The sequence below is a fragment of the Aythya fuligula genome, chromosome Z (assembly GCF_009819795.1).
Source record: "Aythya fuligula isolate bAytFul2 chromosome Z, bAytFul2.pri, whole genome shotgun sequence".
Taxonomy (NCBI): Eukaryota; Metazoa; Chordata; class Aves; order Anseriformes; family Anatidae; genus Aythya; species Aythya fuligula.
This window is the reverse complement of record NC_045593.1, coordinates 43,482,335-43,504,465: the sequence shown is the minus strand read 5'-3', so window position 1 is coordinate 43,504,465 and position 22,131 is coordinate 43,482,335. Positions and strand designations below refer to the sequence as shown.

The following is a 22,131-nucleotide window of genomic DNA, read 5'->3' as shown; positions in this document are numbered from 1 at the left end:
GCTGGCTAGTACAGCAGTGTTTCACCCTTTTTCCTTTTCCCACGGAAAGACCGTGCATAGTAATGCAGATGCTGACCATCTCTGAAGACAGGACAAGCCAATGTATTGCTAGATCCAGGTGGCAGTCACCATTTTGACAACAGAAATGAAAGGTTAGAGATTACTGCAAAGCTGTTATTCAAGTCACGTTCCCATGATGTTCCCATGCCCACCCCAGGCAGAAAATGGACTATTTCTTTCTGAGGGAATAACTTCATTTTATAATAAGCAAAATGCTGCTGGTTCATACTTTTTTGATGATTTTTACCATCCAGGAATTGCACAGGTTCAGTATGGGGTTATGGCATGCTGCTGCGCTCTTTTTTTTTTTTTTTTTTTTTTTTTTTTTTTGAGATTTTAGCATTAGAACAACTTTCTGCAAAGCATACAAAAGGCATTTGTCCTTTCTACAGATGCTTGTTAATACAAAAAACAGTCATGCAGTTACCCAAATATGGTAACAAAGTATATCCTGCTCTTTTTTTTTCTTTTAATATTTGTGGGTGGATCATACATTTGGCCTTTTCTGAGTAAGAGAAATAGATTGTTTTTTCTTGTGTTTGAACAAAGGTCATGTTTTGAAGTCACGATGTCTATGTCCATAGCTTTTGATTCTTCTTATTTGGCTTATGACTGATTAGGTGAATTATAGGGGTAACTGCTATACTAACATCACTGTGGCATACTTATTAATGTGTGTGTCTTACAAAAGTTTTGAGGGGTTTAAGCCACTGCAGTGTGAATAAAACTTCAGTGTTTTTCACTAAAGTTAAGTTTCTAGAATTGTTCTATTAGGAATTTTAACAATTTAATTCCTACCTATTCATTTCAGTATTTTTTTCTGGATCTGTTACTCATGAATCTGTCTAATCCTTCATTTTTTGGACTTGATAGTACTATTTTGACTTGATAGACTCCTGTGGCACTTAGAAAGTACATTACACAGTAGGTAGTGGACTTTCACTGTCTTAAGCAATCCCTTGATTGCACTGACTTTTCCCAGCTCTGGTGTTGCAGGACTGGGCAAGTAGCAGTTCTTGATTCACCTTTCCCAGTGTCTTTGTGATTTTGTAAGACTCAGTCCTACTCTGTCACTATCTCTCCTTGCAAGGCAAGCTCTATTAGTTCTATCCTCTTGCTTTTTTTAGTTGTTCTCTTTATCAAGCTCAGCCGTATCCTCTGTAGGATGCAGGGGCTAGAGTCTAGGTATAACATTTAAGATGTGGTTACTTCAAAGATGTTTTTTTTTTTTTTTTTTTTTTTTTAGATTTTAGAGACCTGTTTGTGGTAATTCCAAGGGCTAGCTGTCAATAGCATGTAGAGTGATGACTTTCTTTAGCATATAAGATAACAAAAAAATCACAAATATTTGTGAGTAGACAAGATTTTTATTTTAAAGAGAACATATTTTTTTCTGTTAATCTTGCTATCTAGGTGGCAGTGTAAAGCAAAGAACAGATGTTCTCTTAGTTGTAGTATTAGGTACTGGCATGTAGCAATTAGTGCTTAGGTTAGATTCATAGACCTTGGCAGGAAACTAGAGCTCCTGCAGTGTAACTGATTCTGTCAACTGTAGAATCTGTAACTGTAAAATTAGTGTCCAGAAGAATGTTCATAAAGAGATCATAAATTCTTTTGGGAGATGAGGGCACCTAATCCACGAATACTGTAAACATGGGCATTTGCACTCTGCTGCTCTGCACCTGAGTATGTACTGTAGCATGGGAAAGAGCAGTACAGTCAAAGCCAGACACCATGCTGAGATAACAACTTTTTGAAACATTGCTGGATCTCTTAAGACAACTGTGTATGTTGGCTGGAAAGATTGTGGGAACTCTGGGAGAAATGCCTGCTACTGGAATAAAATGAGTGTAGTGACTTGAGCACAAGAAAAAAAAACATAAAAACACCACTGTGTGGACTAACCACAGATTTTGATTATGGGAAAGCTTTATTTCCTCATTGAACAACTTAAAATAGGTCAAAATAGGCAGTTAAACAATTAGAAACATTGTTTCTGTGGGTCACAAATACTGCCTGAAAACAAGAACTGATGTTGCTGACCCTCCACCTGCTGAAAGGACTTGGCTAACTTAGAGTTGAGTCATCTGTATTGTAAACAGATAACAGATGGAAATGGGGTTATTTAGTGTTAGACAACTGTGAATGTAAATGCTAGAAGCATACGTTTGCTGCCTTGTTGCTAAGCCAGAGTACTTAGACAGGGCTGTAAATCAGGCTATAAAGTTGTGCTAGGGCTTAGAAGAAACACAGCAGTGGTGGAAGGGCACAGAAAGCAGTAAACCAGATCTGAATCTATCGCTTATTTCTGTTAAGCATAGGCAAGTTTAAGTACATACATAAACCTTATTGAAGTCAGTAATCAGGTGCACATTCATAGGTATTTTGATGATCTAGGACATAAATTACTTTAGGAGGATTATAGGAAGTGTCTGAGGTGGAAACAACCTGTTGCAAAGCTTACAACTTCAGTGTTCAGTCCCAAATGTATACATCTCTTTCATTTGAGAGAACTCCATAACGTCTAGGTTTTGTTCCAAGCTGCCCTAGTTGCTTTGCCTGAAGAAGATGAATGGTATCCCATGTAGCTTGGTGTGTGGGTGATCTCTGAAAAAAAGGCATTTAAACTCCAATTCTGGTTTGCTTGGCTATTCTTCTACCCTCCTTGTAAGTTCAAATGTTTCCCTTGTGTCCCAGCCAACAATTTCTCCAGGCTCCACTGGGAACTGTGCTCTGTGCCTCTTTTTCCCTCTTAACTGCTGCCTTCTGTCTTAGAAATGGCTTTTTTTCCAGAACTGAAGTAATTCTCTGTAAGTACAATTTAGGACTGTTTGAACAAGGATTTTAAAGAAGTCAGAAAGGCCAAACATAGTTTTCTCTACCTGGATTTCAATGTTCAAATGCAGGCAGCAAATCAATAGCACAGGAAGTTAGTGACAGAAAGAATATATTTTAGTATTCTTATTTCAAGAATTATAAATGTAATAGGAAGGTATGTGAACAATTCAACATATCCCACCCCCAAAACAACTGTGAAACTTTGCAAAACCAGCCCTCTTTTATTTATGAGAAGAAAATAAACAGATCTTTCTCAGACTAGCAAGCACTAGGAAATAATACATTTTAAAGAAAAATGAATAACATCTATGGCTCGCTTTTGTGACAGAAGCTGGCTGCATGATGGCTTGAGTTCACCTGAGTTATTTCAGGGCTACCATTGGAAAGAAATCAGCTGTGAGGCAGATGTTATTTTCTGTAAAGTTACATCTTATGTGCTGGTTTGGTTGTATGTCCTCTGCTTACTCTTATGTATTTGCTGTTAACATACCTCTCAGTAAAAGTTGAATATATGCTTCTGTTTTGACAATTTTTACAGGTAGAAAATATACCTTAGTTTGTTAGTGAGACAAAACAAGACAAGGAGAAAGGTGTTATATTAAACTTACAGGGAAGAAAAAAAAAGTCATAATGGAAAGTTTCAGCAACTTTTTAATTCTGATTTTTTTTGTAGTTGTTGTTTTGAACAGCTTACAAAAATGGTGATTTATTTGGGAGTGATGAATAATAACACCTTTTTATTAGTTCCATGTAACTGACAACAATGCATATATTGAAAATTTAGATTGAAATAGTAAGGATTACTTTTTATAGTAATGAAGCTAACTTTTGAGAGGTATATTTTTGATAAACTTTAGTACTTCAATATTGTGGACAGGCCTAAGCAAAAAATAATATAATAGCTGTATTTATTCCTATTTGATATACATGGGGAGAAATTTAAAAAAGAAAAAAAAAAAAAAAAGCATTTCTTATTTAAGATTGGCTCTCAGATCTAAATCTATTGAGACTATTCTGGATGCAGAAATGTTACAACGATATTGAGAATCTTTGATCCTGGCCAGCAACAAACTATTTTCTTAGAAATGCCACAAGTATGCATACTCCCACCCAAACACCCATGTTCATCTATATAGAATTTCAGTGGAATGCACAGAAATGTGTTTTTTGGTGTCATTCTGTGGGGTTTCTGTTGGTGCTGCTATTGTCTTTGATTCTAAGTGCCACTAATATCATAGTGACCCATCACAAACTCTTGTATTTAGTACTGTCCCTCTGTATTAAAAAAAAAAAAAGGTTTTGAATTCTGTTAAATTCATATATGTGTGTTTTGGGGCTTATCGTCATAAAATAACACTCTATTTGAGGGAGAGGGAATCTCAGTTCAGGAATCTAACTCATGATTTATTGCTTTGCATTAAAGGGAGGGTTGGGGAGGGAGAGACAGAGAGACTAATTTTTGAATAGGTGCTTAGAGTCAGTTTGAGTCAGCTTTTTCCATTCTCCATGGGCTGTGAAGATAATGGCCTGTAATAGATGGCACAGATTTGGCAGTATGGTGCACAGTCTTATTGCACAGGAATGAATTTCTTTTAAAGCTTATTTTTTCTTCTTATAAATAGCCATATACTCATAGAATGGTAACAGTTCATAGTGCTTGTTCTCATCCATACAGCTAGAGAGTTGCACCTGGTGTCATTCTGTGGGGTTTCTGTTGGTGCTGCTATTGCTCTGAGACATCAGATTCATAGTTCTCATCTCAGCCAGTTATCTGTACATCAGTCTGGGAGAAGTGGGCTAATATCTTTCTCCACAGTCATGTTTACTTTCAAATCTCTTTATAGTAGTTTTCAAACTCAGAAACAATCAATGTGCAGCATCTTAGGAGAACTGTTGACCTTACAGCTTGGCCAGCAAGATGTGCTGTGAAACCTTGGGATGCTCCTTTCATAGGTTGCTTTTTCAGCATTTTTTAAAAGGCGAAATGCAGTTTGTCCTCAACCTAATGGTCATTCTTCAGAGAACTGCAACCTAGTCTATCACCCTGGCAAAACTTAGCAGAGGTTTTAGGACTGGGGAGTGCTCATTTGTTTGAGTTCTGTGTGGTATCTGCATGAATATACTTTTTCAGTAGGCTGTCATAGAATCATTCAGGTTGGAAAACACCTCTAAGGTCACCTAGTCCAACCTTTAACCAGTACTGAAGTCTACCACTAAACCATGCTACAATGTTCTACACCTGCACTTTTCTTGAAGATCTCCAGAGATGGTAACTCAACCACTTACTTGGGCAGCCTATTCCAATGCCACACAACTCTTTCAAGAAATAAATTTCTCCTAATATCCAAGCTAATCCTCCTCTGGTGTAACTTAAGGCCATTTCCCCTTGTCTTATCACCTGGTGCCCAGGATAATACAACCTCTTTTAAGGTAATTGTAAAGTACAATAAGGTCTCCCCTGAGCCTTCTTTACCTGAAGCTACACAACTCCAGCTCCCTTAGCCACTCCTTATAAGACTTGTTCTTTAGACCCTTCACCAGCTTTGTTGCCCTTCTTTGGTGTGGTGTCATTGGAGACTAGGAATTTTTGCTGCTTCTCACTGTGGCCTTTAGTTCATCCCAGCGCAAATAAATTATTTTCTGGGAACTACACACACAGTAGCAGTACTAAATTATGGAAGTGAAATAAAGATGCGTTGCTGGCTGCTAATTGCAGGAAAAAAAAAGCAGGTGTTTCCAGAAAAAAAAAAAAAAAAAAAAAAAGGCCTTGAAGACTAAGATAGTAAGATTCCTGTAGGAGTTTGTAATACTGTAATACAGTGAAGGGATGCTTTCACACTGAGAACAAGTTGCTTTTCTTTGTGGTACAAACTTGAAATGACACAAACTTGCATGTCATTTAGTAACAGTCTAAAGAAAGGAGGCAAACTTCACTTGTCCTTCAGATAATACTTCTGGTCTTGCTCAAATCTGCAACTCACTTTACACTTCAGATAAGCTACTTGGTACAGAAATTTATGGTACACACAGAACAAAACAACTTGGGCAAAATATGTCTGACATCAGCGTTATTGGTAAGGTACATTTTTATTGGCTACACTGTAGCTCAAGGTTGGACAGGACTCCCCGCATCAGGGAACATGTTGCAAGATTTACTGGAGCTGCTGAATCTGCTAAAACCCTCATGTTAGTTGACTTTATCAGGCTAAAGCAGTGCTCAAATGATGTCTCCTTGATGGGCAAGGCTGCTCTGTGGCCCAGCTGTACACAGCAAGGTGGCTGGGAAAGGAGCTGTGGGTGCCTGACTGGGCCTCGTGCCAGACCGTGTCTGCTGTCCAGGCCTGCAGCACTGCTCTACAGGGTGGAAAGCAGAGGAGAAAGTGATGGCCTCCTGGCTCTTCCTTTCCCCTTGGTATTGTGGCAGGAGGCAGATGGCAGCAGGAATGAGCCATTTCTTGTCTTTTCATCAGTTCTGCTCTGTGAGGAAAAGCTCAGAGAGGAAGGGAGATGCTAGCTCCCTTCCTGGGCCCCACAGTGCTGCTGGGCCCAGGGAGTCTCTACTGCCTCAAAATTTCACCTAGGGTTAAATAAAGACAGAGAAATAAATTGTTCCCACAGTGGTCACTATGCTATTTTGTCTACAGCGAGAGAGAAAGATTTTTTTCTTCTGTAAAACCATATTTAAGGAGAGAGGGTATGCTCAAGAAAAATAGAATTACTATAATTTATTTCACATTATTAATGAGCATTGTAATAGCTGTATGTTTCTAATCAAATACTCTCCATACTATCTCTTAGTGGGTTTTAGTTACTTCTGCTTCCATTGCTTCATTTTTCAAGAGAAAAGTCTTGTCTACAATTTTTTTTTTCCCTTATGATTGCACATTACCATTTTCATGCCATTTAAGATGGCAAAAGAAAGATTCAGAATAGTTGAACAAATTGGTTCAGTTAAGTCTGTTAAGGAAAGATGCCACAAATTCCTTTCTTATTTTAATAATATTTCAGATACCTCTTATACCTACAAATAAAAAGGGACATATTCCATGGCCGTTTGCTGTGTTCTTTTTCTGATGCTGCCTACCTGGGTGCCTGTATTGTCCAAGGTAAGTAAAAGGAGCAGGTTTGTGAGAAATAATTCATAACTCTTAGAAGTGATCAGAATAAAGAGAAATGCAAAACTGGTGTGGGGATATAATGAACAATAATTGGTTTTAGTAGTACTGTTTCCCTACGTTGATAGGCAGTCTAAGGTTTTTAAATAATTTGGCTATTTAGCCAACTTAAAACAAACTGGAACTTAAACAAGCAAAAAAAAAAAAGCAAACAAATACCCCCCCCCCCCAACTTGTTTTCTTAACATTTAATTGAAAAAATGTGGCATAAGTGTTAGATTCCAGTTAAAAAGAAAACAAAATTATATTCTTTCACTGTCCTGAATGTAAATATATATTCCAAATGAACTAAGTGGTAAAAAGTTCTGTTCAGTGACATTTCTTGTGGTAAAGATAACCTGTATGATGGTGAAATCCCTCACAAAAGTGGTAGACACAATTTGAGGATATAGACCTTTTTTCTCTTCTTCTTTCCCCCACCATTTCCTGAAGGCAAAATTGAGATAAGTATATTTATTACATTCAGGATGATATGCGTTCAGGAAAATAGTTAGCTAGATGTCCTATTAGGCACTTCATATGTGTGCAAGTCCCCTTTTTTCTGCCTTCAGATGAATGAAGCTCTTAATACATTATAAGGTTTGCTTATCCAAAACAAGATCAAGTCTAGACCTTATTAAAAGAGGCTTATCTAAAAAAAAAAAAAAAAAAAAAAAAAGAGAGACACCAAATGCCTCATTTGAGTATCTAACGGATCATCTCTTAGAAGAGGAACAAGATACTCTGGGATATCTTTAAATATCCCATATGGTACAGACTGTGTTTCTCTGCTGGAACTGAATTAAACCAGTCTGTGTCAGTGGGGATAAATTGCTGTAGAAAAGAGTCTGGAGTACATAATTTTAGTTCTGCCTGGTACCAGAATGATGAGTAGTGAAAGGGGGAAGGTTTCTTATGTTTGCTTTATAGACTGTGTTTTTGCCAAAGCAGATATTTTAAGATTGCTAATTATTTCTGCAATTAATAAAACATGAAATTTGCTTGAAACTCAGCGATTGAAGTTTCAGTTAACTACCAGTTCTTCAAAGTAGCATTTCTTCAGAGCTGCTGCATTCTTACTGACCCTGAATTACACTGTTTACTCTATATTTTTTTTCTTATTAACTAACATTACAATTGATTTTTTTTCCATTCTGATTTGTATTTTGGATCTATTTAGCTGAGCTTGGTGATTATGATCCTGATGAACACCCAGAGAATTACATCAGTGACTTCAAGATTTTTCCCAAGCAGTCACAAAAGCTTGAGAAGAAAATAGCTGAAATACATAAAAACGAGTGCAGGTAAATAAGAATGCTGCTTAGTAAATTCAGCTAAGGATTACTTTTATCTGTTTCTGCACAGCATGTATTAACTTAGGAAGGTTTGTTCCTTTGATTATAACTTGTGCTCTAGCAACGTGCTGTCCAAGATGCCGTATTTGAAAATTCAGTTTCAGCTTAGTGGTTTTTCTTTTCTGGTTAACCTTCATTGATCACAGCTGATTCCTACATGTGTGCTGGTAAGTTAGACTGTATTTGTTTGAAATGTAGGTCTGGTTAGTGTGAATATCTCATGAGTGCTGCTGAAGTAGATTAATGGAGTGACATCTTTCAGTTAGGGATCACAGTTATGTAGAAGACTGTTTTGCTGTGAAATTTCTTTATGTAATGCAATTACAGAATTCTTGGAAGATACTGAAACTGTAATTCAGTCATATCACAATTTGTTAAGAGTGGTGAATTGTACAGAAATGTGTTTAGATAAATCCTTTGGGAGACAAAGGAGATGAAAATCAAAACTATACGCGTTCTTTTTCTGAACCTATGCTTACAATCAAGTTACAAAAAGGAATGGATAGAGACAGATTAATTGCTCTTCAGCTTTCAAAGTTGAATGTATCCCTAAATATCGTTTTTCAGAAGAGAAGCACCAGTGCTTTGTGCAACTCTACCACCTTCAGGATTGTCAACGAATAGCATGCACAGTAGCAGAAAGAATTTTGATACCCCAGTCATTTTGCTTAGTAGAGGATAGTCCTTGGAGAACCAGGAGAGGAATAGGATATGAAGAAAATCAAATAAAAGCAGAAAGTTATTACATAAAGTAGAAGTTTTTTGGTTTTTGTTTTTAATTCAAAGATTATGAGGCTCTTTGCACTTCCTTAAAACACCTATGTATTGTTTTCATATTGCTAAATATGCAAATGCTTTACTTACGTGAATATTACTTATACAAAAATAGGATTGTGAGTCACCAAAATCTCTTAAAAAACAAATGGAAAATTTCAGAGGAGTTAAAGTACAAAGCATGGCTTTTCAGAAGTCTATTATGTAAGTTGTTTGAGCATAAACGCAAATATGTAGACAGCAATTGTGTTAGTGTTAATGTCCCCCCTTTTTTCTTCCCCAAATTTGTGTTTTGCTTATATTTCACAGAATCATAGAATATTCCGAGTTGGAAGGGACCCATAAAGATCATCAAGTCCAACTCCTGGGTCTACCCAAAAGTTTAGACCATGTGACTAAGTGCACAGTCCAATCACTTTTTAAATACAGACAAGCTTGGTGCAGTGACTACATCCCCGGGGAGCCTGTTCCAGTGTGCAAACACCCTCTTGGTGAAGAACCTCTTCACTGAGCCTAACTTACAGCCTAACTGTCCAGCCTTATCTTCCCCTGCCTCAACTTAACACCATTCCCGTGGCTCCTATCACTGGTGATTACGGGGAATCACCAGTGATTCTGGTGATTACTGGTGATTACCTGTTTCTCCACTCCTCCTCGCAAGGAAGTTGTAGACCGTGATGAGGTTCCCCCTCAGCCTCCTCTTCTCCAGGCTGAACAAGCCCAGTGACTTCAGCTACTTCACATATGCCTTCCCCTCTAGGCCCTTCACCATCTTCGTCACCCTACTCTGGACACTCTCCAACAGTTTTACCATCCTTTTTGTACTGAGGTGCCCAGAACTGTCCACAGTACTCGAGGTAAAGCTGGACCAGCTTAGAGTAGAGTGGGATACCTCCCTCCACCAACTAGCAATGCTGTGCTAGAATTTCTGAATTTCAGCAAATTTACTGAATTTCAGTAATTTACTGAATTTCTTTCAATAAAACAATGTTTTAAGTGGTAAAACTATGGCTAATATTTTTAATGTGGTCCAGGCTGAACTTTTTACAGATCCAGAGAAACACTGTTTATAAAAAAAGCCAAACAACTCTTACTGTAAGTACTGTTCCATACATTGACTGCAGATTTCCAAAGGCTAAATTCAACCTTTAGAAAACAAGATCTTTCATCAATTAAGCTATGGTGAAATTCTAAAGATTTTGATCATTTCAGTTTTGCAAGAACAGACTAATCCTTTATTTAAAGTTAGGAGAGGGTAAGGAAGGCTTGTTAGAGGAAGCCATTTTTTCTTTTCTATTTGTTTTGTTTTTAATAGCCCTGGAAGGAGAGGTATTTTTTTCAGTTGTATTTTTCCCTTGAGCATAATTTGCCCATCCATTGTGAATTTAATCGGCTAGCTTCTCTATTTTGAATAATCAGGTGTATTTTTAAACTCATTTTTAAATCAGCTTTCCTGATTAGTGTAGCATCCCTAAACCTGTGACAACGCATTTTACAAGCCTTTGCACAGCCTCCTCTGGGATTCTGCTGGTGTCCATTCCTGGCCCTTCATTCCTCTCACCACTGCCTGATCAGCAAGTGAGGATGTCCTCTGATTTTTTTTAGTATTCTTGGTAATGGAATTTTCAAGCAAATTGTATCAGGTCCCTTTTCTTTGCCTGCAAATCTGCTGATTCCTTCAGAGCTCCAGGAAGTGTCTGAGGCAGAACTCTAATTTATAGCAGAGCTCTCCTCCTATATCACATTTCCATGCCTGTGTTGCTAATTCTCTGTTCTAGGTTTTCAACAAATTTGTTGAAAACTATTAATGTTAGACTCTGTGGCTCATATCTCTTTTGAGTCCCTGTGAAGTGTTTTCTTCCCTCTCCCTTCTTCCCCCCTCCTTTATTTTTTTTTTCCTTATATCAGAACACAGTGTTTACATGTTTGCCTGTTTACAAAGACAGCTTGAGAGCTGTCTGCATAGCTACTTTCTGGTCCCGGCAGTTTGCTGCTTTAGCCCTGTCTTTCTGTAATTGATCACCCTATTACTTTTTTTTACATCCAACATTTAGTTGTCGCATAAAAGTTTTACCTTTTCCTGGGTATTTAATTCCTTGGATATCTATTCTAGGAGTACAAATGAATAAAACATACCTGTCATATAATGAACTGTATACAGAAAAGTCCAGTGCTAAATGATCAGATTCCAGTATCTAAATGGAAAAGATGATTAGAAAAACCACTGAGCTTGCAAGCCTCTATTTCTTATTGATCAGCACATGTGTTTCACTGCATTCAGCAAGCAGAATTTTTCTGATAAGTATTGATATTTTTGCTTCTCAGTGAGTATTGTTAAAATGCTGATAACGGTTCCCAGGCCTTTTTTTTAAAAAAAAAAAAAAAAAAAAAAGACGTTTGAGTCACATGTTAGCTACTATGATAGCAGAAGAGACTGAGAGCCATTTTAGTCTAACTGTCCTTTGGCTAAATTCAAAAGAGTTAATTCTGAGTATCAGCACTGCAGGTGAATCTGTTTTTTCATTTTCTTCACATATGTAAATAGGTAAAGATCACAGCATCTGTTCCTTGCAGCAGGTTCCTGTGTAATCAAAGCCATATGGCTTGGAAGAGGACAGTTCTTGACTTAATCCTGTCAGCATTGTCATCCTCAGAGACTATTAACAGGGGACATCTTCAGTTTTACAGCATGATGGAAGAATTTGCCTTCTGAAAGACACAAGAACAGTAAGGGGAATGTCTGGGAAGCAGTGATAGGGTATTCTTGACAGTTGCTGGTGACTTAGTGACTCACTTTGTGTCATTCAGAAGTCTTGTTCTTACTAGTAGAAACAGATGTAAGACATGGTGCTCCTATTTCTCATTCTGATTGCCTGTGAAAACATCACTGGATTTTAGCAAAATGTAACCTTTCCTATGACCTTCTTCTGCATCTGATTACAAAAATTGTAAATGTGACAGACAGACAAACGTATGACAGCTTCATTGTGCTGTGATTAATTGTCTTGTGGATTTTGATTAGTTACTCTTCCCTCATTGTGAAAGGAAGAGGTACAGGAATAACCTAATTGAACCTTACCAGTAATTGGGCAACACACTTGCTGTGATTTCATATTCTCATTTTCCTGTCATTCCAAGAAGGACCTCTTTTGAAAGATGGCGTACTGCTGAGAGAAGGAGAGGTAATGGTCTTACAACTTCACACCTTAGATTGTGTGAGGATGCATTAGGAATTAACATGACTTGAGGCTTGTTCTTAAATGAATTCAAAGTTGATTTGAATGTTATGTGTATAGGTATGAATATAACAGAGCATAGCTATTGAACTCATAGCTACTTGCATTTCTGTTTACCCATCACTCTTAACAGACTGGAAGAGATTTGGGCCATAAAAATCTAGATATTCTGTGAGTATATTCTGGTATACTTTCTTCTTCAAGTGAAATGAATGATAACGTACATCCTCAGTTTGTTAATTTTCATGTCCCTTATCTCTTTCATTTAGACAAGTGCAAGTATTCATAAGGCTGCATTGTAAATAACGTCAGTGAAAACAACCACGGTTAAAAATTACTTTTAGTTTTTGCTTGACTTCTGAGGAAATGTGCACATCATATGTGCAAATCACATGTGCAGTTCTCAAATGTTTTGGCGCTATCAAATATATTAAATGTACGCTACTGTGCTCATTGTACATAGATGTAGCTTATTTTTATTTCTGGTCACCACTTCAACAAAAGTATATTGCAGAATACTGTATAGATTTGGAGGAGCAAGGGAGGGAACAAAACCACAAAAAAGCTAACCCATCAAGTGAGGTTAGGTAGAATCATGAAATCCTGATAGCGAGGGAAGATAAGTGAAAGGTTATTTCATCAAGTGCAAGCACAAGGACTACTAAGATTACTATTTTTTTTTTGTTTTTGTTTTTGTTTTTTCCTTTTTTTGGTATGAGATCACTCAGGTGACCTTTTTTTTTTTTTTTTTTTTTTTTTTTCCCACCCTCTTTTTATTTGGAAGACATGCAATGAAAGTACTTGGTTGAAACTAAAGATTTTTTTTTTGTATCCTACCTGAAAACTAATGATTCATTTTTTCCAATTTCTGATATGAAATATAAACCATGTAATTTATATGAGTGTATTATATAAACAGTCATTAATTTATCTGAAAGCCCTAAGTAAACATTAATTTTGCCCATCAAATTATGGAATTACATGACCAATTCAAATGTGTGTTTCTCAGGCTGATTTTATAGGTAATGATAAAGTAATTTAACATTGCTCTGGGTGGCTGGTGTGGATACAAGCTCAAGGGAATTGAGTTCTGTTGATTGTCTCTTCTCTCTGTTGTATATATCAAATACTCCAGATTTTGAAAAAGTTGAATGTGGGAGAAAGTCTTTTGGGAGAAGGGAAAGTTTCCTCTGAGGGTGTGAAATCACTGCCATGTTCTGTTATTAATTATCTGAACAGAAAATTAAACTTCCAAGCTAAAGTGTGGCATTTTCTTGAAAACCAGAGTAGTTTGTCTTTGATCCAACTTAAACGAGCAGTGTTGTTTAAATCTGATTTGAAAGGCATATGATATCTACATATTCTACACTGTAACTATGCAATGGTGATTTGAGCCTTTTTAGCTTGACCCCACCACTCTAACTCCTTATTCCCTTCACCACACCATCAGATACTACAGGTGCTCACATTCTGGTGTCAACAGGAGTACAGGATTTCCCGGTCATCTGTGATGATGTGGTTTTCCATCTCTTCTGGGAGCTGTCAGTGGAGCCACTGGCAAGCATAACTACAAATGTTACTATCATGAATATATTCTGAAAGCCTATCCTGGAAGGCTTGGCAAGGGTTTCTAGAAAGTGTTTCCCTTTGTGGTTGTTAATATTATTTGATCCAAGATTAAAGCAACTTCTTGCATGCTATTCAGTGCATTAAAAAATGATAAAACGGAATTCCCATTTAGTAAGTCTGAAATAAGCTGGATCTTGTATACCATTTAAGAGCTTCTTACAATTAAACGTACATATTATCTGCTTTTATGCATTTAGAGCTAGAACCACACTCATCTACACTTTTAGCTTCTTATACCACCCTAATCACATTGGTATCCAGTGGTCTCATACTCTGGAAGGGAATTCAATCAGAATGACATACATTATGCTCTAAAACCTGCAAGTCATGCCACAGGAGGCAGAAGCCAATTGGCTGGGGACCTAGTATCTGTTGCCATTCACATGGAGAGGGAGGAGTTTGCAAAAGAGCACGTGTTGAGCTACAGCACCAACAGGTGACTTCTAGGCTTGAGGAGCCAAAGCCTTTGTAGTTCTCATCTATACAAAGTACACCAAGGACTTTGCAGAGGTGAGGAGGAGAATGTGTTTATGGAGTTTACACCTACATTGCAACCCTGGGCCATGCTGAATGTCTTCTTCATTTCAGAATTGATAGTCTGTGCTGGCTTATTTTTTGTTTCCTAGTGTAGGCATTTATATTTACCCATCAGGCTGTAAGTTGTCACATACCACCCCAAAATTGTCTAATTCTTTCTAATTTAACAATCTGGTATTAACATGCTATTGTGTTTGCTTTAATGGGTGGAAAAAGTTGTTCTTTTTGTGCTATATTTTCCTGTTGTATTCTGCCATTCCATAATTCTTCTTAGCAATAGTAATTTGATTGAATTAGAGAGATGGCTACAGTGTGTATTGATTAGAAGTTGTGAACAACATGTTTCCTTCACCACCTGGCCCTTTCCCTGATTGTTGTGTGTGCTGCATTCCTCTAAGCTTTGTTCTTTGGAAACAATTTTTTTTTTCTTACCACAATTTGTTTAAAACCAAATAAAATTAACCAAGCAGTACCTATAATTCTGGATGCACTTCATGGAAAATAATAGGGGTGAGATGCTGTTTCTTGGGGTTGGCCTTTTGAGTGGCATAGAGAGCATTTCCAGCAGATTTCCATCATACAGTAACTTTACCTGAACAAGATTTTTATGGAAGGTGCAGTTACAGAAGTAATGTACGGGAAGGTAACTTCACAGACTAAACAGATGGCTTTTGCTTCCCTCCTCTTGTTTGCTACAATGAAAAACTAAAAAGAAAAAGAATCAATACATGTGATTTTTCTTTTAATGAGAGTTCCAAGAAGAATTCAGTAGAAGGGATAATTTACTTTAATTGAAAAATTTTACTTTTTTTTTTTTTTAATTGTTTTAACATTGATTTTTTTTTGTTGTTGTTGTATGTATTTGAGTGTGTATTTCTTTTTCTTCTTCTTTTATTTTTTATTTTTTTTTAATTTTTCTTTCCTCCTGGAAGTAGCCATCATAATTGCAATCAACTAATGTAGTTGTTTTCTTTACCAAGCTAGTTCTTGTCAGTTTCATGGTGAGGTTTTGTTTCAGGTCCTGTGTATTTAGCATACTTCTGAATTCAAGTCTATATGAATTTTCATAATGTAGGGATTTCTTTGTCAGCTGACATCTCCCTTAATGTAGAGATTTCTTCATCAGCATCTGCCTTTCTCCTTCTTCCCCACCACTTATTCATCTGGGAGAAAGCTCTAGGGGTTAGGTATATCTGAAACTACCAGGATGCATCTACAGTGTTATTAGCAGCACATCTCAGTAGATGTCTCTGTATCATGGGAATAGGTTTTAATTTAATTATAAATAAAAAAAGATTGTATCTGTTCTACAAATTTGTGAGGTTGAATAGCTTAAAGGTCTTTGTGTCACTGCATCAGCTGTTGAAGTTGAAATACAAATAAATACCTAAACACAAACTTTGGAGATACTGCCTCAGCCTGATGTTTGAAGCCACAAAAATAATTAGAAATGTTGTGACAGAAAGCGTTAAGTAAGGGGCACATGTTATTATAGTGTTCAATGTGTACAGTTAAACAATAAACATTTAATAGTCTCAGTAAAAGAAGTTGATTATTGCTTTAATGCAATTATTTATTTTTTTCTCTTCTTCTCTAACTCTATATTTTTGTAATACAAATTCAAATTGGTATTTGGGTATTCCATAATTTTCTAGTTAGGTATTCTAAGTTCTAGCACCGTTTGAGCAATTCAACTGATTAATAATCTCTCTTTACGTATGTAGACCTGCATTAAATATTTTTCTCTCTACAGGTGCCTGTGGACAGGGCAGCTCTAAGTGCAATGCCATCACAATGGAAATGTACAAAGCCTTGTCTTGATGTTCTGACAAGTTAAACCTGAGCCTAAAAAGCATTTTCATTTGTTAGTCTTCATTTAGTGCTTTTCTCTGAAATTATCATCACAATTGTGCTATTATGTACAGCACAGCATAAACTCTGATCATTGTATTTGACTAAGGACTAATAGACAAAGTATTACTTAGTCCTCCTTAGCACCATTATTATGACTAAAAATATTACCTGAGTGTATTTAAAACATCTCTAAAGTCTGCTAAAGTCTCCTGACCTCAAAGGAAAACTACTCAAGATTTTTAGCCCTATAATTGTATACCTATTGGAGTCTCAACTACCCTTAAAAAGATTTAAAGAAACAACAACAAAACCTTAGCCATGTGGTAGGTAGTTCTGAAATCAGTATATGATGTAAGTACATTTGTTAATGCTTTTAAGTAAAATACTTTAAAGCTTTAAAAGAAATCCAGTTAACCATATTCTGCTGAAGGATACCTTGTACAAGATCTGGGATGTAAAGGACATCATAGATGTGCATCCCAATTTATATAGTCATTGTTGCCCCTCCTGAGGCTGCAGTGAATATTCTAGGGCCAGAAAAGTATATCTGATGGAGATAGAGCCTATTGTATAAAGCTTTATGACTTCTGCTTCTCCCTGGTTTGAATGGAGGTGAATATTTCTAGAGGTCAGGTTGTTACATAATTTCTTACGTTCTTTGAATTAATTACTTTTAAATACCCTACAGATCATAAATATCCAGAAATGATTCCTACATGGGGCATGCTGAAGTCTTGTGCTGCTGTTGTATTCTGCAGCTTGTAACTTCAATCAACACAGAGATGAAGCAAAAGGGTGGACAACAGTTATGTTTTTTATTCATATCAGTAGTAGTATATTAATAGTAGTGTCTCTAAGCACTTCATAAATCAGTGAGAGAAATCACATAACATGACTGAAATGACTTGACTGATGTAATTCCAGTATAAGTTACAGAGAATTACATTGAAAGTGCTTTTTGCTTTGCTGTTATTGCTATACAGGCTTCTGTTTATTGTAAGGAATTAATGCAGTCTTGTGGTATTGGGTAACAGATAACTCAAAGGAAAGGTATGAAGGAGAAAAAATCCTAGAATCAGTGTGGGCAGCCAGCAAAGCAAACAGATCATTGCCATGGTACACCCTGAAAGTATTCCCTGTTGGGCTTCCTGGCCTTTGAAATGCTTCAGGGTTGGAGGCCCTTTGGGGAATAAACAAAGGGTGTACATCCTCTAGTGTGAACTCCTCGTCTGAAGAAAAAGTAAAGCCTGTGCAGACTTCTCATTCTTATTAAAGTCTTTGCTTGATTAAACTTTTATTAGGAACTTAGATTTACTGATTCCTAGCACAAATCATTAATTCATAGCTAATAGCTGTGGAGATCTAATTTCAGAGATTCCTATTTTATTATTGCTTTGTTATACAGAAACAGCGTGACCAGCAGGGCTAGGGAGGTGATCGTCCCCCTGTACTCAGCTCTGGTGAGGCCGCACCTCGAGTACTGTGTTCAGTTTTGGGCCCCTCGCTACAAGAAGGACATCGAGGTTCTTGAGCGGGTCCAGAGAAGGGCGACAAAGCTGGTGAGGGGCCTGGAGAACAAGTCCTACGAGGAGCGGCTGAGGGAGCTGGGCTTGTTCAGCCTGGAGAAGAGGAGGCTCAGGGGTGACCTTATCGCTCTTTTTAGGTACCTCAAGGGAGGCTGTAGCGAGGTGGGGGTTGGCCTGTTCTCCCACGTGCCTGGTGACAGGACGAGGGGGAATGGGCTTAAGTTGAGCCAGGGGAGTTTTAGGTTAGATGTTAGGAAGAACTTCTTCACTGAAAGGGTTGTGAGGCACTGGAACAGGCTGCCCAGGGAAGTGGTGGAGTCACCATCCCTGGAAGTCTTCAAAAGACGCTTAGATGTAGAGCTTAGGGATATGGTTTAGTGGAGGGCTGTTAGCGTTAGGTTGGAGGTTGGACTCGATGACCTTGAGGTCTCTTCCAACCTAGAAATTCTGTGATTCTGTGATTTCTTTGTAATGTGTTACTGGTCCTGCTCAAAGTATTTGTCACTCTACAGCTGGGTACCAGGATGATTGCAACATATGCAAAGGGGATACATCTCCAGTTTAATGCCAGATACACATCTAAGTTGAGCCACTCAACATGAGGTTGAAAGGAATAACTGCACTTAAAGAGCTGAATTTCCTGGGAGAACTAACTACAAAATGTGGTGTTTTCACCCTAGCTGAACTCCACTACATTGCTGTCTCATTCCCCCTGCTCAGCATGATGGGGAGAAAATACAATAGAAGAGGGCCCAGGGGTTGAGATAAGAACAGGAAGATCATTTGTTTGCCCATGATTAACTGTCACAGGCAAGATGGACTCACTGTAGGGAGATTGATTATGGCATATGACTAGCAGACTAGAACAGTGAGAAACTAAAAGCAAACTAAAAACACTTTCCCCCCCATCCACCCTCTTCTACCTCCTCCCCCCAAGTGGTGCAGAGGAAAGGGGAATGGGGGCTGTGGTCAGTTTATAGCACTTTGTATCCACTGCTCGTCTCTGCCCCTGCTCCACGTGTGGTCCCTCCCACAGGATGCCATCTTTCCTGAACTGAGCCTGTGGGGGCTGCCCACAGGCAGCAAGAACTTCTCCTATGTGGGTCAGTACCATGGGCCATCCACCAGGAGCAAACTGCTCCAGCATGGTGTATTGGGTTGAAATCATGAAATCATCTTATATTTGTTTGACTTTTCACTATGCAACATAAGCAATTTAAGTAATTTATGTTAATTTAGTTAAATTTGTCCATTCTGTGCAGTTTGTAGGTAAATGGAACAAACTTGTTCTATGAGAACATAGTTATTTAATAGTATTGAAAAGTGACAGAAACAGTCTAGAAGATACATCAAAATGTTGATTGGACAAAAAAAAAGTTTAGTTTTGTTTGTTGCTTTCATGCTCTCCTTAAATATTTAGCTGTGTAAATGTGCATAGTTTTTATTTTTATTTTATTTATTTTTATTTATTTATTTTTAAATTTTTGTTCCACTTGGATACACATTTCCTTTGGAAAGTGCTGAGAGCAATTAAAAGCTAAACACTGTCAACAATATATGATCTTGATTGAAACGCAAGTAGTATAGTAGCAAGAAGGACCAAAAGCCATGATGAAAAAGCCAAAGAACTGTAATGGAATTGAATGGGAGATGAAGGACAGTGGAGTACAAATGACCATGAGTTAAACTTTGTAATGGAAAAGGTTATTGACACTGATATTGCCACAGGGCATCAACATGATAGGTTCAAAATAGGATTTGACATCCACAAGAACGCTGGACATCATCTTCAGAGTTCATCTGAACTTTGGGTACTGAAACTTATATGCTAGTATTTTTTGGTTTCTAGCTACTGGCAGAAATACAGGAAAAGTATTCCGTATCATTGCACAGAACATTATTTTAATGCCTACTGCTGGCTGACACTGGTCACAGAGTGAGACAGGATGCCAAAATGGAGGTGTATAATAGAAGTATGACCATTACTGTGTTCCCTGAAAATTTATTTATGCCTCGTTTTTTGGATAATGTGCATGTGAAACATCTATGAAGTCTGGCTTTCTGAAAGTCCTAAGCAGTGCTTGTCACAAAACTGTATCAATCAAAATCATGTTCTCTAGTTGTGCAAATGTCTAAACAAAATAATAAGTTCACAGACAAGCAGGCATTGCAAGTCTATTTTAGGACTTATGGTAACATGAATTAGAGGAGCTAAAATGAAATAATAAAACTTACTCCAAGGCTTACGTGCCATGTTTCAGGCTTTAGTTTATATTCACGGTTGATTATAGACACCCTAAAAATAGGGGCATATAATGGAAATGCTGACAGATTCTAAACTATCATGATGGTAACAGGCACTGCTATAATTAGGCATGCATCTGAGTAGACTGTAATATGATTGCTGTGTTTATGCCCTTTGCTGGAAGGAATATTTGTTAATCTGGACAATCCTTTTAAATGAGTTTGGGAGTAAGAGATTGTGGAAAAAAAAGATGCCGAGTTTTGTTTCATATTCAGGGTATTGTGCTTATCTATCAAAAGACAACAAATACTTGCAGGATATTACGTAACTCTGGTTAACAGCATGCCAGTATCCCAGAAGTAAGGAAGAAAAAAGTTGGAATTTACCTGAAAAGATAAGACATTGGGCAGTTAGTTGCAAAAATCATGCTAGAAGTCTCCTGTCTTTATCTTATAAACAAAATGTGGTCTTCATGTTGTCAAACTACTGTTTCTTTTGTAATTTTAGAGGTCAAAGCCCAGCTGTTGCTGAATTTAACTTGCTCTTGAAAGCACATTCTTTGGAAACTTATGGTGTTGATCCTCATCCTTGCAAGGTAACTGTTCTTTTTATTAACATTTAATAATAATAAAAATTAAAAAAATTAATTGATTATTTATTTATTTATTTTAAATCCAGTCAGTTAGAAAAGAACTTGCCCTAGTACTACTCATTACATTTAAGCAATAGAAGAACATTGAGATCTGTGCACCAAAGAAAAGGTCTCTTCAGAGGAGTCAGACTATCACAGGACAATATAGTAGACTGTCATCCTAGAAGCTTTGATAGTTATACTAGATTTACTTGATAGTTTCTTACCATTTACTGCAAAGATTTCATTAAATGCACTAGGTATTAAATACTTTGTATTTGCCAAGATTTTCGGGATTTAGTGTTATTCTTAGAAGAAGATGTAACAAACTCTTAGACCTTGGCAGATTAATATTTCAAACACCATCAAAATATGCAAATTTTAGGAATAATAGCAAACTAAGTGTACAAAGAGGAGAACCAGATATACATGTATGTTTGCATATTCCTCTACTTGACAGTTTTGTGGTTCTCTAAAAGAAAGTGATTTTAGTTACCAGATCAGTTTATCCCTTACTTCAGTATTTTTAGTTGCTTGGTTTTATCTGCATACTCTACAGTCTGTTAGTTTTTAATGTTAATTTTTAATTTTACTCCAGTTTGTATGCCATCTAATTTGGTGGAACAGTAGAAGTGTGCAGTGCTGTCCAGTTAGCTGCTCTGGTGATGAGACCCTTTAAACAGTCACCTCTCAGGACAAATCAAAATTTGTGCAGCATCTCCTCTTTACCTGTGAGAGGATATGCAAGGGTTCATAGCCTATGACAGAGAATAATTTCTTCAGACTTCCAGAAGTGGACTACAAAGCACAGTGTTTCCCTGGCCCCTCAAAAGGTGCTCCTTCCAGTCCTTCTGCTGTTTCTCAATAAAAATCACTATTTTTTAAAATTCTTGTTTTCTTGATGGAACATAAGGCACAATAAAGCAGATTAACAAGGTGAGGGTCTGGAACTTGGGAAAGACAAGATTAATAATAATAATAATTAATTATAATTATAATATTAAAAAATTATAGAATCATAGAATCATAGAATCATAGAATATCCTGAGTTGGAAGGGACCCTTAAGGATCATCAAGTCCAACTCTTGACACCGCACAGGTCTACCCAAAAGTTCAGACCATGTGCCTAAGTGCACAGTCCAATCTCTTCTTAAATTCAGACAGGCTCGGTGCAGTGACCACTTCCCTGGGGAGCCTGTTCCAGTGTGCAACCACCCTCTCTGTGAAGAACCCCCTCCTGACGTCCAGCCTAAATTTCCCCTGCCTCAGCTTAACCCCGTTCCCGCGGGTCC

At 37.3% G+C, this 22,131-nt stretch overlaps 1 protein-coding gene across 2 annotated transcripts in view; it reads left to right on the top strand.

Moving 5' to 3' along the window:
* FRMD3 (FERM domain containing 3) overlaps positions 1-22,131 on the top strand; it is a 153,118-nt gene that overhangs the window by 90,861 nt on the left and 40,126 nt on the right. For both annotated transcript variants that reach the window (XM_032206751.1, XM_032206752.1), the window contains 3 exons: positions 6,907-7,004; positions 8,233-8,356; positions 20,716-20,803. In XM_032206751.1, the coding sequence (XP_032062642.1) occupies positions 6,907-7,004; positions 8,233-8,356; positions 20,716-20,803 (310 nt within the window). The remainder of the gene's footprint in view (positions 1-6,906; positions 7,005-8,232; positions 8,357-20,715; positions 20,804-22,131) is intronic.